This window comes from Alexandromys fortis, unplaced genomic scaffold, assembly GCF_014885135.2.
Source record: "Alexandromys fortis isolate MF-2015 unplaced genomic scaffold, M_Fortis_MF-2015_v1.1 scaffold_111, whole genome shotgun sequence".
NCBI classification, from domain to species: Eukaryota; Metazoa; Chordata; class Mammalia; order Rodentia; family Cricetidae; genus Alexandromys; species Alexandromys fortis.
In genome coordinates, this window is record NW_026067996.1 from 5531390 (window position 1) to 5549431 (window position 18042).

The 18042-nt window shown below is 40.3% G+C and overlaps 1 protein-coding gene across 1 annotated transcript in view; it reads right to left on the bottom strand.

Moving 5' to 3' along the window:
- Positions 1 to 18042, bottom strand: part of Suclg2 (succinate-CoA ligase GDP-forming subunit beta) — a 252835-nt gene that overhangs the window by 87933 nt on the left and 146860 nt on the right. Inside the window, exons 8-9 of the mRNA XM_050160274.1 lie at positions 14033 to 14194; positions 10854 to 10996 (exon numbers count right to left, since the gene is read on the bottom strand). Of these exons, the coding sequence (XP_050016231.1) occupies positions 10854 to 10996; positions 14033 to 14194 (305 nt within the window). The remainder of the gene's footprint in view (positions 1 to 10853; positions 10997 to 14032; positions 14195 to 18042) is intronic.

Sequence of the window (18042 nt, forward strand, 5' to 3'; positions counted from 1 at the left end):
CGGGGAGGAGGCGGAAATCTTTTTTTTTTCAATAAAAAATTATATTTAAAAAAAAAACTTTAACTCTAAAAAAAAACATAAAAAACTGAAAAGCAACAGACTGTATAATAGTGACGACTGTAGTACTACGTGTATATCAAAAATATTACTTATTTTTAAAAAGTCTATATACATGTATATATGTATTTAATTTTAAGACAGGAACTCCTGTAAGCCAGGTTGGCGTTGAATTTGCCATGTTGCTGAGGCTAGCCTTGAACTTTTTATATTCTTGCCTCTCCCTCTGAAGTACTAGGATTACAGGTGGATGCCACCATGCCCAGATATCATTTTTATGCTTTCCTGCGCTTTTCCAACTTACTAATTCTGGAAAAGGTATGCTGTGTGTGGGACAGCCTAAACAGAGACATGACTACTCAGAACGCTGATGAGCCAGGACATTTTTTAGGAAGAACTATTCAGACGTGCTGCTCCCTCACAAGACGATCTTCCCTGGCAGTAGTCAGGGGAAGTGTTGAGAAGGAAGGAAGGGGCTGTTGAGTATTCTCGCTTCCCACATCATCGGGGAGCATCTCACCAGATTATAACATCTATCCACTGTGCCTGAGCAAACCTGAGATCTCAGATGAAAGACGTTGAGACCTGCTTTTCTGAAATTATTTTCCTAAGACTGCTTTTCACATTTAGTGATTCATCTATCAAGCTTCTTAGACTCTAGACTAATACCTTACAATAACGGTGACACTTCTAGATATCCTGTCATATGAGATTATTATTATTGTTACTATTCTGAAGAGTCCAGCAGTCTTGACACCACTCCTGGCCATTATTTGATTGTTGTTGCACTCAACAAGTCCCTTGGTGCAAGGGGGGGTGACAAAAAAAAAAAAACTTAGTTCTTCTAATAATTATACATTTCCAATCTATTTGACATCATAATTTCATTAGCAGTCTATTTTCTGTGCAACAGCGTAAAGGCTTCTACATACAAGGTGAGTAATTACTGAGCATGCTGGGACTAATGACAAGATTTCAGAAGGTATGCCTGAGTCGGAGAGGCAGTATAAGCACGTAACATAAAATATGAACTATAAGAAGCATAGAGGACAGGACAGCCTTCTCTTTAGCAAGAAACACAGAAACAGACAATGCCCCATTAAGAATGGCCTGCAATGGCAGTGCTAACAGACAGCCCTGAAAAGTACATCAGGTAATACAGAATGAGCCTGAGGTGTCGTGAAGGGAGGGGTCTGTTCAGAAACTTGATTTGGTCAGGAAAAGAAAACATATGTAAAATAAACATAAAGGCATTCAAGACAGCAGAAAAACCAGTGTCAGCAAGGGACAGAGAAGAGAATCCAGGGCAGAATGTTTTCCATTTTCGGAATAAAAAATGATTCAATAAGACAAACTATTCTGTGCAGTATTCATTACATACTGCATGTGTGGACTGAACAGTCAAATACCTATAAATAGATATAATTTCTATGTTTCAGTTAAAAGTGAAAATTGGCTTGCGCTTATATTTTATTTTTAATGTGTATAGGTATTTTGTCTCCATGCATGTCTATGTACCATGTATTTGCCTGGTGCTTACAGAGGCCAGAAAAGGGTATCAGATCCCCTAGAACTGGAGTTACAAAGGGTTGTAAGGTATTATGTTGGTGTGTGAAATCAAACCTAGGTCATCTGGGAGAGCAGCTTGTGCTTTTAACAACTGAGCTATCTTTCCAGTCCCTAAAATTATACTTTAATAAGTGGATTATCTAAGTACAAAGAAGAGGAGAGTAGATAATGGGCTTTAGATTGAAAAGCACACGAGCATCTTTCCTAGACTAAATGCTCAGGCAACTATCAAATAAAGAATGGCTGCCTGACTCTGGGAACCTGTGATAAACAAAGCCACTTACCATCCTTCCAGTAACACTCTTCGCTATATTCCGGAAGGACTCTAATTCAGCATATCATGGGGATATTTGCACACTCATGCCTCCTACAGTACTGTGTAAAAGGCAAGGAAGCAGCAGAGATGTTCACTGACAGACGACTGTATGAATACATGGTGTAAACAATAGAACTTTACCATCTAAAGACTCAAATTTTAGGTAATTTGCAGGAAAAGGGAAATGGATAGAAATTATCATGTTATGAATGGTAAGTCACACTCTGAAAGAAAAATAAAACTTTTTCTCTCATACATGGAATCCCTACCTAATTAAAAAAAAAGATCTTGAAAATAGGGAGCTATCTGGGAAGATAAGGAGAAAAGTGGGAGGACAGAAGGCAGCTGATAAATAAGGATACATATGATCAAGGCGCAGGATACGTACACAGGAGAATGTCACCCATAAACCCATCATTTATACAGGGAATACACAGAAGAAAAAAGTTTGTGTATAAGTTAAAAATAAACAAAGAAAAATGAATGACTGCCTATACGTTAACCTTTTCAGTCCACGTGAAAACACTGTTTCCAAACAGTTCTTAAGGAAGAGTACGGGGCAGCTGTTATGGGTACTACCCAAGAAAACAAACTCCTGCAAGAGTTTCAGTGACCTAAGGAGGAAATGCTCACTTGTAGACAGGCAATCTGTCTACAGTGGCCTGCAAGTAAATGATTACTTATAATACTGACTTACAGGCAGGCAGCCAAATCACTTTGCTGTATTTTCTGAGTTGCCCTCAGAAAGCCTGACCCTCAGAATCCTCATGGCATGGCAGTCCCAGGACCAAGCCAGCTTGAAGCTGCAAGATTTGGGCTTCCTTTTTGTCCTACTAAAGCTTTAAAATTTTATTTGCCTCAGTTACCTTTTAACAAACTCCCTCCCTCTGATAGAAACATGAATTAAGAAAAACTATAGTATCGCTTTGTCTTTAAATATACTCTAAAAGTACCACACCTTAAGATGTTTTATTTAGCAGACAGTAATCCAAAACGCTAAAAGTCACTCGGGTATGTCATGGAAAAAGGGCATGTGGTTTTACTTCTCTGGCCTCCAATTCTGGAGAAATTGAAGCACACACCACAGGACTCATAGAGATAACCTCTTCACAATTTTATAGCAAACAATATTAGATGATTCTTTCAATCATGAACATAATCTTCCTTTTATTAAACTGTTGTCTTGGATGTCCAATTAGAGAATCACTGCATGAGAATGAATCATTTCTACCCACTGTCCAATCACGGTCAGAGGCATGAGATTCTGAGAGCGTGTGAGAAAACTCCAAGACAGCAAGGAAAGAGTCTTGTGACTTCAGTTTCTTTAAAACCTGGAATGTGGTCATGCAATGTGTTTTCATGCTCCTTCCAGGTACAGTTGGTGGGAATGAGTTGACTTCAGATTACTTATTATTACTTGCTGATGATATTCAACTATATGTTTAAAATATCCTTTATATATGTCTATGGAAAATCATGTTTTTGCCATGTGTGGCTTGTCCTTGTGTCCATATTTTACTTAGGTGACTCTACTTAACCCTCAGAGTATAAATTGTCTACATTTCTGAATAAAGTTGGCTATTGCATGAGACTTTAGTCTGCCTCATTTTTAGGCCCCACTCTCCCAGGTCCATACTGCCAATCAGAGTGGTGAACATACTATCAGTTTCAAAACAGCACATGCAGCAAGCCCGGGCACGAAAGAACCTGTTCAGTTCTACATAAAGACGTTCAGTCTAAATCGAAGGTTATAAAATGAGAGAACTGAACATTTAAAACAATGACCTAAGTTCCCACTGAGCTTTACAAATGAACTGAACTAATGTGCTGTTGTCACAGCTTCTTTATAGATACAGTGATTTAAACAGTTGGAAGATATCCCAATGACCAACAAATACATGAAATGTGTTCAAACTCAATGGTCACTTATAAACCAACAGGGTATTGAAACACACATGCTAGGGTTTTTGAAACTGGAAAAAAAACTGTCAGTAGCCCCACTGAAGACACAGGAATGATGGAGAACAGGGGCACACAGCATATGATACATTGAGTTCAAAACCAGGCATCACAAACCTGTATTAGTACACAGAAAGGTGGTGGTTGCCTTTCGGGAAAAGGTAAGGTTAGAAGGATTTGGGGGTAGTATACGTGGGAGGGAGCAGAGGGATATATCTGGACTTGGTTGGCAGTTTCGTAGGTATACTCAGTGATAACTCTTCCAACTATATGTTTAAAACTTGTGTTATTCAGCAAAAACAAATGTTGAGGTTAAAATGGTGAATTTAGAAGCACAGTGAAGATAAACAAGAAGGCTTCCTAGAAAGCCCCTCCCTGCGGAGCACATGCAAGGCAGAATTACCTCTTACCAAGAAGGTGGCTATACTTATCCTTCCTTAAATATCTTAAAACATACCAACCAATAAGAAGTCCCATTCAAAAGAGAATGATGTATGTACTTCAATTCTTATAACCAGCAACCCTCTTTAGTGAGCGCATTCTACAAGAGAAGAAACTAAGGCACAGCAAAGTTGAATAAAATGCCCAAGTTTCCAGAGCAGTGAGCAGTAAAGACGGGTTAACCACTGGCAGCCTGGCTGCTGAGCCCCAGAAGGAAAGCTCTCTCCTCACACAAGGCTTTGGCTTCCCGGCAGCACATTTCCTTCTGGCAGCTGAAGGCTCCGGAAGAGGTGCTCTTAAGCTGGTACCAAACCAGGAAGCACGGCCCAGGCAAGCCAGGTGCTTCAGAAATGCCGCTCACTTATTCTGGCTTCTCAGAAGAAGGCCCCAGAGGGCAACAGACTCTGTTAATGCAGGCTAGCCAAGGATTATTGATGAAACTGTGCCAACCAGCCTTTGCTTTATTCATTTACACCAGATACTTCACATGGGCCAGATGTTGTATTTGGAATTCTAAACTCAAGAAAAGAAATATAAGCCAAAGCACAATTAAAAAAAACAAAAACCCAAGGACAACATTCTATATAGCACTTTTCTTTGATATGTGTCCAAATTCTTAACAGATTACAACAAAGCTCTACTTTCTATTATATGTCCTCTTGGATTTACAAAAGCTGTTCAGAGCTCTGTCAAAATAAAGATGAAACTGGGACCTTCCAGCCTTTCTTTCCACATGGGCCCTGATGAAAAATACAGGAATAATAAAATACTGATGATAAATTTCATGTGAGGTCAAATGAATAGGTGAGCTATCTTGAAGACTTTTGGTTTAGACAGGTCAATAGAGGAATTCTGTTTCATATGCTATAAACAAATATGTCAATTTGTTATGCAGATGTTTACACATGAAAACAATCATTTGGGCTTCCTAGGCAAGCCAGAAAAAAAAAAGTAAAGTTCAGAGCTATGGCTAACATTGTGAATAAAAACATGGGAATCTGTCCTATTTTCTTGAATGATGCCGTATTTATTACTTTACCAATAAAATTACGTTATTACAACAAATACACAGGTCTTAAGACTGTGGGTTTGGTTTAACACTAATAAGCCATTATAATTCTGAGTTTCTGTGAATGTAACTGATTAATTCTTGTATCTAACAAGACAATCCTTTGAAGTAATTACCTGTGGGCCCTTGAAAGCGCTACTTTAGGCAGATAGATGATGTGGGAGTGATTTCTTATTAATAAAGAAACTGCCTTGGCCCATTTTATTGGATAGAAAATTAGGTAGGCGGAGTAGACAGAGGAGAATGCTGGGAAAAAGAAGCTGTGTGAGGAGTCGCCATGGTTCTCCCGCTCCAGACAGACGCAGGTTAAGATCCTCCCTGGTAAGCCAGCTCGTGGGCTACACAGAATATTAGAAATGGGTTAGAACAATATGTAAGAGCTAGCCATAAGGAACTGGAACTATCCGGGCCAGGCAGTGTTTGAAAGAATACAGTTTCCGTGTAATTATTTCTGGGCATAAGCTAGCCATGCGGGCGGCCGGGTGCCGGGGACGCAGCCCTGCCGCCGCTCCTATTTCAACAGATGGCGCCCAGACGTGATGGCTAAATCCACTTAAAAACCTGAGAAGGCTTAAAAATAAGGGAGAGAGAGTTTAACACAGATTTTTGCTGTTTTGTTGGTGGCGTTCTGTAGAGAGATTCCTGATTCAGCAACAGCAAAAAAAAAAAAAAAAAAAAAAAGCCGCGTCATTTTAAAGCGCTGCTTCCTGGAGCTATGCTGCCAGCGTGAACTCTGGCTTTAAAGCATTTCAAGGCTTTTATGGGACTGGATGTTTGTGTTCCCGCTTGGGATCGGAGGAGAGTGCTCTGAGACTGTGCCGATGGCTCAGCGCTTCCCGCCTGCACCTGGGCAGACGGCAGAATCAGGCTTAGGCAGGCGGAAGAGCATGGCGGATTCCTGCCGCCATACAGAGACGCATTTTCAGACTGCGCAGTGCTCTGCGTGTCAGATTTGGCTGTAACTTGGATGAAAAGAGTTTCTGTGCTGCACACTCAGTCTCAGAGTTAAACTGCTGATTGCGGCTCCAATGTGGACTGCTGTGTGCCTGGAACTGTGGTGGCTCAGGGGCACCAAATGGCTCTGAGGCAGGAGCAGCTTGGCTCAGCTCTGCCATGCTGATCTGTGCTGGTCTCAGGCAGGAACTACCGTAATTACCTTAAAACCGTGCAGTTAAGGTTTAGACTGGGCAGGACACAGGCAGTACCGTATTACCTGTACATGGTGCAACTTAAGTTTTTAAGAACTGTTTAACATTTTAAGAAATGCTCCTGGATAGTGAAAAAATTACAGATTCACAATAAAACAGATTCAGACAGACCACTAAATGGATCACAATGTTGGATGAGTGTACGTAGGCTTGAGAGAGAAAAAAAAAATAGAGAGAGAAAGAATAAAGTTAATGCCCTTAAAAAAAAGGGGATAAAGTCTTTAAAGAGACAGAGTACAGATAGTTATAGATTAAGAGAAATAAAGTAAATATAAGCCACGTAAAAATGGAAAATTCACAGAGAGTCTGGATTATGTACATTGTGTTTTCTTTAAAATTTTTGACTGTGAAGGAGCTAAGTACAGAGAGACATTTCATTACATGGGCTGCCAAGCTAAACCAAAATGGATATAAGGGTATTATGATTTCAGAATTTGGGTCTAAGGATATGATGCTTTGGAGAGGGTCTTCTTTTGTTTTTGCAGAGGATGAGACCCTGTGGATTGCATCTATTCCGATTTGGTATGATAGACCACGCCCTCCTGAAAGGTTGCTGTGAATACCCTCAAAAAATTGCTTCGCTCAATTGCCAACTGAGATGAAACTAGCATACAGGTTATATCATGAACAACCTAATTAACGACGCCCCTATTCAGCAGGAAGCAGTTTGTAGAGAAAAAACTACGCCCATGTTCCCAAATATTGTTTATAAATGTTCTTTTACATTTAAAGGGGGATATGATATAGATATGAATAATTTGCATTGGTATGGATTTTATGGTCAATTTTGTTATATGTATATGTATTTTTGATCTTGATTAAGGTATTGTGATTGTGTAGTTCATTTAAAAATGTAATGTATAATTAGGAAATATAGGTTGTTAATGGATAATCATCGCTAATACTTAAGCTTGTAGTCATGTTAGTTAGATTTTCTAGATATATAGAGAGATATTTTAGTTAGATAGGCATTCTTCATATCTTTCAAAGGCTGCAGAATATGGCATTTAAGATATTTTAATAACTTAGGGTTTTTCATGACAATGAGACACATTTGCTCCTGGCAGCACCAATCTATTTCAAGAGGAAGATGGGCATCGAAGAGAATCCTTATGGAGTTTGATAGCCATTTGGGCAAGAAACTGCTCTTGCCTGGACTGTTGCATAAACTGGACACAGAGAACCCGCAGAGAGAGGACTGCTGAACTTGCCTAAAGGTGAGATGACCTTTTGGGGTTCCTGCTTCATGAAAGAGTCTGTGAGACATTCTGCAGGACACAGCAAAAAGTGACTGAACTGTCTTTGGAATTTCTTGCTTGATGAGAATGTCTGCTGGATACTATGGGCCTGTAGGCCGAAGATGGATGCCCCAACGGTACAGAGGAACTTTGGGTGACTGTCCAGGCAGCGAGATGTCTCTGTCATTTCTAGAGTTTTCTTATTTCTTGTTTGATAGGTAATATTATATCCTTCTGGAGTCTTTGATGGAGTTGAAGAATGGTTAGTTATAGTTTTCCTTAGTTATGATAAGAGATAAAATAGATATAAATATTGTAACTGTAATTCTTACTTGATAACTGTTTTGTTATATGTAATTTTACTATGTTAAAGTTAAAGCCTTTCTTTTTTGTTTAAACAGAAAAAGGGGAAATGATGTGGGAGTGATTTCTTATTAATAAAGAAACTGCCTTGGCCCATTTTATTGGATAGAAAATTAGGTAGGCGGAGTAGACAGAGGAGAATGCTGGGAAAAAGAAGCTGTGTGAGGAGTCGCCATGGTTCTCCCGCTCCAGACAGACGCAGGTTAAGATCCTCCCTGGTAAGCCAGCTCGTGGGCTACACAGAATATTAGAAATGGGTTAGAACAATATGTAAGAGCTAGCCATAAGGAACTGGAACTATCCGGGCCAGGCAGTGTTTGAAAGAATACAGTTTCCGTGTAATTATTTCTGGGCATAAGCTAGCCATGCGGGCGGCCGGGTGCCGGGGACGCAGCCCTGCTGCCGCTCCTATTTCAACAGATAGACAGGGCTCTATTAGAAATAATCACTGCCAAACTACAAGCTGCTTCTTTGCTGAATCAAATCAGCTCTGTGTCTCCGTGTGCAGTGTTCTGTTGGATTCGCCATTCTCTGACTTGCACAAACCAAAGCCAGGATTGGAATCATCCGTTACATTTCCATGCTTTTGAACCAGCTTAGGAATTTCAAGGTTTGGAAAAACGTCCTGGGAGATGAGCTATGCATTCATTTTCCTGATATAGTGTGAAGAAAATAAAATACCTCCCACATCCCTTTATCCATCCCAGGATGACAGCCAATCTCAAAAAAGTTGAAATGCTCCAAGCACTTAAAAATATTCCATAAGGTAAAGTTAAATTTTTTGAAGAGATTATTTAAACAAAAAAGGCTTTGCAAGTCATTTTTTTTAAATTCCAGTACTTTTATGAAGTTAAAATTCAAGAGCAGCTACTAAGAAAAGATATTTCAGCAGGGCAGTGTGGTGCATGCCTTTAATCCCAGCACTCAGGAAGCAGAGGCAGGTAGACTTCTGTGAGTTCAAGGCCAATCTGGTCTACATAGTGAGTTTCAGGACAGCCAGAAAAACATAGTGAAACCCTGTCCCAGAAAAAATAAAATTAAAAATTAAATAAAAAGTTCTAAAGAAGAGTCCTGATATTTGTCTAGGTAGATTTAACCCTTGGCCGCTCTCTATCCTTAGTATGAGTGAATTTCACAGATGCTAATAATCAGTGTTTTATCCCAACCATTGCCCTCTGATACCTGTGGGTCACGAAGCCAGGTGCTATGTGTCACAAGTTAGTGGCACCTACTGAGTGCACTTCATGTGGAAATCTCTAGGAAGAAAGTAATTCTTCCTTCAGAAGGAAGTACGAAGGCAAGTGCGAGACAACAGAGGATGCGAGAGCCTCTGGTGACCAATGGACCTTACATAACACAGGCAGTATAAACAGATCTTTCCCCAAATACCTTTGATGGATGAGTGGCTTAGATTGCATTGCTTTGCTATTCCTGGACAACACTGACGAACCGAGTACATCTTATAGCTAATGACATATTAACATTTGTTTAGTGAATCGGAAGAAAAGAGTTACAAGGTAAACCATACTTGGAAAACAATAAGGCACAGGAAATAGTGACATGCATACTGCATACATGGAGCCGAACTGCACAGGGCAAACAGACTACTACCAGTACACTGCTTAATGAGAGGCACCAGCATGAAGCGAGCTGTAATTGGTGCGGATGGGAGACAACTCTGGTTTTGTTTTCATTCACTATTTTTTTCCGGGTGATGATCTAAATTTTCAAGTTTTTAAATAACTTAGTAACCAACAAAATGTACTAAATTCTCTAACAAGATTGAGATAACACTACTTGAATGAGGTCTAATACAAATGATTATGGCATATAGAGTTAGCCCCAAACCCATTAAGAGGAGGAAAAACTATGAGAAGTATACCTTTAAAAAAACTAAGGCAACCTATGTCAGAAGTGAACCTTGTCAAAGTTGTCCCTCGATAACCAAGAAAGCACAATAACAGCAAAGCAACGAACTGACCAAGAATTCATTAAATGCCTGCAATACCCCTAGCTGGGCTACATTCCAGTCCACTACCCTCAAATTAAAAAGAAAAGATTTACACAAATCAACAACAGAATCTAGAAAGCTACATTCAGTCATTTACTATTTAATATGTATGTTACAAACTGTCATAATAAAGGATTGAGATTAAACCACATGCAGAAACAGTAAGGCTATTATTTCTTCCATACATTATATACTATAATGTGTGATCGTATAATTCTATAAATTTCTAGTACTCTGGTACTATCTTCAAGATCCTTACAAAAGAATGTGAGTCTGAGTCCTACATCATGTAAACAGAGGACTAATTAATGGTCTGGTGTCAATTACCCAAATGCACACCAATCAACAGCACATTGTTGCTTGACACACTGCCTTTTGTGTTCTGTTCCACTTCCCATGACTTTTAGACATAGTTTCTAAAATGAGATCCAGGAGCTTCTTATAACTCGTTAACCACACAAAAGACAAATTATCGTGCACTGCAGTGAACAGACAGCACAATTTGTACCTGAGGCTGGAAAATACATGCTGGTTTCTTCATGCTTAGCAGCAAATGCCAAGCTGCATCACCTGGAGGCCAAAGGTCAAATACTGTGCCATACACCTGCTAAAGAGGAGTTACCTTGGGATCAGACGTGAGCAGTTTGAATGCCTGATAGACTTGGGCTTCTTTTACACCACCTCCAAGGTCCAAGAAGTTAGCTGGCTTCCCTCCATTCAGGAAAATGATGTCACAAGTAGCCATGGCTAATCCAGCCCCATTCACTGAAATGCAAATAGCACATGATGTAGGATAGACCAATCAGCATGGAGAATGGTGTGCAACACTCAGAGCCAAATGAGAGCCCTATCATTTCCAGACCTATCTGTGCCTTAGTTGCAACTCATAAACTCATACCCATTTATGGTGAACAATCAAAATGCATGTAGTCAAAGAATAAATAAGAAAATAGGAATGAAGAGGATGCATCAACAATTCAAATCAAAGAAACAATTAATGGGATGAACCAATTTGGCTGTGGGTTCTGGAAAGCTCCTTGTAAGAGAATGGGCAAAAAGAATAAAAGCTGTGAGCAGCTATTCAAATGTATTAAGTCAAGTGTGACACTTAGCTTGTCCCTATGGAGATGCTCTTTGAATGTGCATGTGATTAACCCAACTACTCAGAATTCTGCTTTTTCTTCACTTGCTGTAGGCATGCATCTTTAGATGATTTCATCGACATTTACTCAAAGGAGAAACAACAAAGCCAAAGCCAGCATCCCTTGATGCTCCTTCTGTAAACAGTGTAAGAAGCAGTGGCAGATCATGGGAATGCTGGAACTCAGAGAGCTAAAGCAGGCCACACATGAATTCAAGCCAGCCCAAGCTACACAGAAGTACCAGAACAACATGGGCACATAGTTCAACCCTGTCTCAATAGCAAAAGCAAAAGCAAAAGGGGTTGGAGAGGTGGCTCAGTGGTTAAGAGTATGCACTGCCCATCCAGAGGATCTGAACTTAGTTCTCAGCATCTAGGTTCACAACCACCTGTAACTGAAGCTTTAAGGGATCTAATACCCTTTTCTGAACCCTGGGGAGCATTTGCCACACACACACATAAAATTAAAAATCATTTTAAAAAGAAAAAAAAACAAAACTTAATACAAGATGTTAATTATTGACACAGTATTAAAACTAGAATTAAGTAGGACAACTTATGGGCCTTTTAAGAACTGAAGTGGCATTTTAGCACTGAATTTCTGCTTTCCAGAGCCAACTCTTATTGATCAATTCAATTTCTTTTGCTTCTTATGTTTAATTATAGAGAATTACTATCCTTGGGTAGCAAGGATTGGGGATGTCACAATTCAGCAAACCACTCAAGGTAAAACACCCTTTACATTTTCTGACCCTTGAATGGTCCCAGGAAGCCCTGTGAATTGTGATTACCTTAATCAAAGTGGAGAACACTAAATAAAAATAGGGAGTGGGGACTTGTATCCTGGGGTGGGTTAATGTGTACCAAGGCCCAAGCTCAGCAAATTAAGCATGCCTTGTTCATCATAAAAAGAATGTATGTGTAATAAGAGTTTCAAGAATTGTGAAGTGTTTTACTGAGAGTCTGTGAGACACATTCATACAGAAACATCTGTATTTAATTTGTTGTAAACACACCCTACATTGTTCCCCTTTCCAAATGTCTACAGATGTTGGAGCACATTTGTTTATTGTGGCCAGAAGGGTGTGAATGATCAGCATCATTCAGAGAGCCTCCCATTCAAAACAGAAGCTTTAGGTATCAATTGTAATCAGATGCATTTCCCATTGTATTGAACAGTGAACTGTTGAAGTCTCTTCACTTCTTAATATAATGATGCTGTTGTTTTAATGAGCAACAAATCTTTTTTATTTTAATTCCATTAAGATGAAGACCTCAGTTTCTAGTGCAATGAATTGTTTCTAGCAGAAACACAGTCGTGCGCAATTAAGCTGGAAGCAAATAAATCACAGCACTAGAAGCCGTGGACAATAACTGAAATTGTATTGCCTCTACAGACCCATTCTGATCTCAGCTGCATAAGCCATTTTCACTAAATTAGATGACGATGATGGAGCCCGTTGTTTGATTAATAAACTGGCATAATGAATTAAGCATTTTGGCAAGGAGTCACCATTTCATCTGAAATGTTAGCAAAATGATTAGAATTTATGTCCTTTCCTCCTTCCTCTGTGACCTAGTTAACTTTAACTGTCAACTTGACACAGCCTATAGTGGCCGGAGAAAAGAGTCTAAACTGAGGGATTGTCCGGATCAGATTGGCTGGTGGGCAAGCGTGTGACTGATGAGCTAGGAGGGTCCACCTTGGGTGGCACCATTCCCTGAACAGGTGGTCCTGGTCTGTATAGGGGAGTAATGAGCTAGCAACTGAGCCTGCAAGTATGGTTTCTGCCTCAAGTTCCTGCTCTCTCTTCCCTCAATGGACTGTGGCCTCTATGCTAAATAAACTGTCTACCCCTAAGTTTCTTTAGTCAGACTGTTTCATCACAGACACAGAAAGCACAGGAGAATACTTTGAAAGAATAGCTTTGCCCAGAGCCCAGCTCTCCACAGTTCCTGGCATATGATGCTGAATGTTTAGAGAAAGCTGGGAGTTTTATTAAACAAAGTTGAGATCCATGGTTCTTTAGTATGTATATGCACATGGGCATGTGTACATGTGTTTGGAGGCCAGAGGTTGCTCTGCTGCTTGCCCATTTCATTTTTTAAGATAGGTCTCTCAGTAAATCTAGAGGCCACCAATAGGCCATACTCGCAGGACAGCAAGCCCCCTCAATCCAACTATCTTCTACCTCTACAGAACTGAAATTATCACCATATCAACATGCTCAGTTTTTAGGTGGTGCCACGGATCCAAGCTCAGATTTCATGTTTGCACAGCAGGCACTTACCAGGTGGCCTCTCTCCAGCCACTTAGCAGTTCTATTCTGTAGTTCTGCTGTACACATAGACACCTGGAAACATCTAGGCACTTTCCTTGTTTCTTTCTTTTTCACAACTTTAACAATCTCCAGAGGAGAGGAACACTACTGAACCTCATATCCTATCTAGATCCCTAAGAACAAAAGACTATCCAGTCCAAAAGCTCAGCCATGCTAGGGCTGAGAAACCACTTTAAACCAGGAACCGTCATTCCAAGTGGATTTGGAGAGGAGACTCTGCTTTCACCTGACAATATAAGAAAACACCTATTTTCACAGCTATTAGTAAACAGCATTTCAGAAATCCTATAAAATTCCAGACTTGGCATCAGTACTTACCGAAGCAGGCAATGTTCCCGTCTAGTCCTATGTACTTAAGATCGTATCTGGCAGCTTCATTTTCAATGGGCTCATTCTCTGATTTGTCATCCATAGCAAATATGTCCTTTTGTCGGAATTCAGCATTGTCATCAAAGTTTATCTTGGCATCAAAACAGACAACTGCATAAAGAGAAAAGAGGCCACACCTCAGTCTCGGGAGTCTATAACCTGAGTTCTGCCCAGCAGGCACAGAAGAGAAGAAGGCAGGCATTCTAATTCTCTCACACTATAACCAGGGAAGCCGCCATTGCTTCCTTGACCTTTAGGACAAAAGGACAGGACCCTGTTCTGAGAGGACTTGCATTCTAGCGATGACAACAGTAATCCACACCTGTCAATGTCTACTCAGTAATACAACAACAAAGGTCACCAGCACCCACTTAAAGCTCCAAGCTGACACAACTCTACCCCAAAGTCATGGTTATAACTGCATCACTTGTAGTTAGTTAGTTGGCAGGTGAGCATTGCCTTTCCCTTTTACACAAAAACAAAACACAGTAATTATACCAATTCTTTTTTGTCCTTTGTCCCCTGACATCCTATGTAAAATTTGTATTTTAGCAGTACCCTCTTACTACTCTCTCTTAGTACTTCTGGACTTGATGAAAGATAATGTTGAGTTGCATATATACTATAGTATTTGATTCCTAACCTTCTACCTCTCAATATTAATTAGAATTAAAAATATTTAAGGTATACAACATGATGTTTTGACATACACATGCATTTTAAAATGACAACCGCAGGAAACAAATTTACCTATCTGTCTCTTGATAGATGCTTTCTTTTCTTTTAGTTTTTTTGGGGTGAGACAACTTGAAATCTGTACTTTGAACCACTTCAAGCAGACATTACTAATTCTGTACCCTTGTTAACGTGGCCTCAATTCATCATGGCCTTCGGTTTCCTCACTTGTAAAGAATAGGGAAAGCAATCTCCAGTCTACAGCCTTACTTGACCTGGGTGTATGTCTTTTATGGGATAGCGGGTCTGCCAACACTAAGACACCAGGCATCTCCGGCACTACCATCTCCATCCTCTGCTAGAGGCGAACCTCCACGTAGTATCTCCAAGCAGTGTGTGCCTAGCAAAAGCCACAGAGCATCTTTAATTACAAAGACTGCAAACAGAACACTTAGGGGGTGGCTTTGGGAAAGAGGACAGCATCTGTGGTATCTGGACTCAGCATGTTTACTCCCTTGCATCAGAAACTTTTGTGTTCTGTGCCACTGTGCCATGGTGGCATTCTCCAGTTGCATCTGAGATATTAACAAGCAGATGTCTTTGGTCAAACATTTAAGATGTTGTGCCATTTCCTTGAGTTTTGTTGAATACTTCACTTGTGAAATGGGAGCCATCATTTCCCAGTACTTCTCAGAAAAGCAACGGCCTTGGCCAGCTAACTCTACTTGCTTCCTAAAAAAAGAAAACTGATGCGTTATGGCACCCTGAACTCATAGGCACCAGGGAGATTTCTTGTAGGTTCTCTGGCACATGATGTAAGCACTTGGAGCAGGTCCATGCAGAACCAGTAGATTTACATTCAGCAAGACTTGGAAGAAAAATGAACAGGTCAAAATTGACATAAACGAGTAGTTACTGACAAAAGAAAATCTTACATGAAAGCTGACACCTGTTTAGGTCCCTTGTTTTGACACAAATGTCCAGCCACTGCCCACACATAATAAATACATGAAGTGAATGAGTAATTACTTTCCACAATAGTGTGATGTAATGAAGGAATCCTGTAATTACAAAGGAATTGGCCGCTGTTCTGTGGTCCCCGCACAGGCGCTTTCTCAGCAGCTAATGACCAGTGTAATAATCAATAGAAAAGCAACTTCATTCTTGGCTTTCCACTGGGTTTATAAATACATTCTAATTAATTTATTAGTAATTTTAGCTCCTCCATTACTCACTGGCAAGATTACTTGTAAGTGACACCTTCAAAATGAATGGGCAAAGGCTATCAAATTGACTTTCTAAGTGAAGACTTGCAAAATAAAAGAATTCTTGGTCAAGATCAATAAACCAGTAAATCAAAATAGTTCCAAGCTAAACTTTGCCCCTTAATTCAAAGAATACAGTTGCAAGCTGCTCCAGAGAAAGGATAATTAATGGAGATGCATGCAAAGTTCAGAAGGCAGTCCCAACCAAATGCCTGCAAAGCCAGATCTTCAGAAGATCTTGTTTTATGAAGCACATACCAAGTGCAGAAAGGGGCTTGCTGTTCGATGACCAGCTTGAGAGCCCAACATGGAGCCCAGGGCTTGAAAAGGAGGACTGTGGGACCACAGAGCAGCACCCACAGTGGCCCTTGGCCAATTGCTCCCTGTCTGGTAATAGATCAATGTGTGTAGATCCAAGAGATTTGAGAAGCTAAAAATACTGCGAAACTGTGAAGTTAAGTAAGCACAGTTAGTTAAGAAGGTATACTTGTAGGTAGGCCTGGTGGGACACACTAAACTCAGCTCTTAGGCCGAGTTATCAGGACTTCAAGTTCAAGGCCAGTGCGGCCTACCCATGTACAGCATAAAGGTCTCAGTGCCTCAGTCTCTCTCTTGTCCGTCTGACTCACATACTTTGGTCTGATCAGTTAGTTCTATATGACTATGACAATATGCCTGATGCAAGTAACTTGAAAAAGGAAGGAGGTATTTTTCTGGTGATATCTGGCCATCCTTGGGGGTAAGGTGTGGTTGACCAGTTGGTTGTGCTGTGGCAGTGATTCTTCACACCAAGTTAGACCAGGAAGCCTGGTGTGGATATAGCCTTCAAATAGCCTACTGAACTATTCTGTCAGTTATGCTCCATGTCTCCAGAGTCAGAACCTTTAAAAGCTTTACAATATAGGTGGTGATCCAGTGTTATAAAATGTGTGTGTGTGTGTATGTATGTATGTGTGTAGGGTTCAAATAGAAAAGATAGCTGTTTTCAAACCCCATTTCTGGCATAGAAGTCCTAAAACCCTTGTAAACTTTCTATGCAATGGAGCTACTGAGTGCATCTTCTGATTCTAATACTTGGCCTTTGGCTCTGTCTCCTGACACAGAACTCTACCCTTCTGGGAATATCCTGAAAATAGTTTAACATTTCCTTTGTATCTGACAACAGTAGAAAGTATCTCCCAGAATGTAATGAGACATTGTAACAAATGACCAGAACTGAAAAGCAGGTTGTGAGAACACTGCAGTAAACTGGCTTGTAAAATGTCCAAAATAAGGTCAGGTGGTGGTGGCGCAAGCCTTTAATCCTAGCACACGGGAGGCAGAAGCAGACAGAACTCTGTGAGTTCGAGGTCAGCCTTTTCTACAAGAGCCAGTTCCAGGACAGGCTCCAAAACTACAGCGAAACCCTGTCTCAAAAAAAACAACCAAACAAACAAAGAAACAAAGAAACAAAAAAAGACCCCTCCTGGTCTGTAGGAAGTNAAAAAAGAAAAGAAAAAAAAAAAACCAACAAAAACAAAAAACAAAACCAAAAGAAAAAAAAAAAGGTGTCCCAAAATAGACTTGTGACTGACATCAACAGAGGGCATCAGTCTTGTGAGACAGAACTCTTAATATGTGACTCTGATTTCACTATAGGCATAGTGTTAGAACTAAACTGAATTACAGGATACCTAGCTGGTGCCAGAGAAATGGTCACAGAAGAGGTCTGTGCTGCAGTCTAGTAGGAGAAAAACTGTGACATGTATTTCAAGGACACAGACGTAGTGCTGAATTGCCCAAGCAGCTAGTTCTGGTTACATGATTTCTCTGAAGCTCAGAGCCCCGTCTATAAACAGGATCAGAGTTATTGGTACTGTTTGGTGTTGGCCGGAGAAACCATGCATGACAGCCATCCTCACAGGGAATGCAATCACCAATATGGCAGCTGCTGCATGCCTACAACTTCCTATTATTGTAGTTCAGTTTACAGAACTCTCTTCTCATCTCTAGAAATTACTATAGCCTGTCTCATTCCTT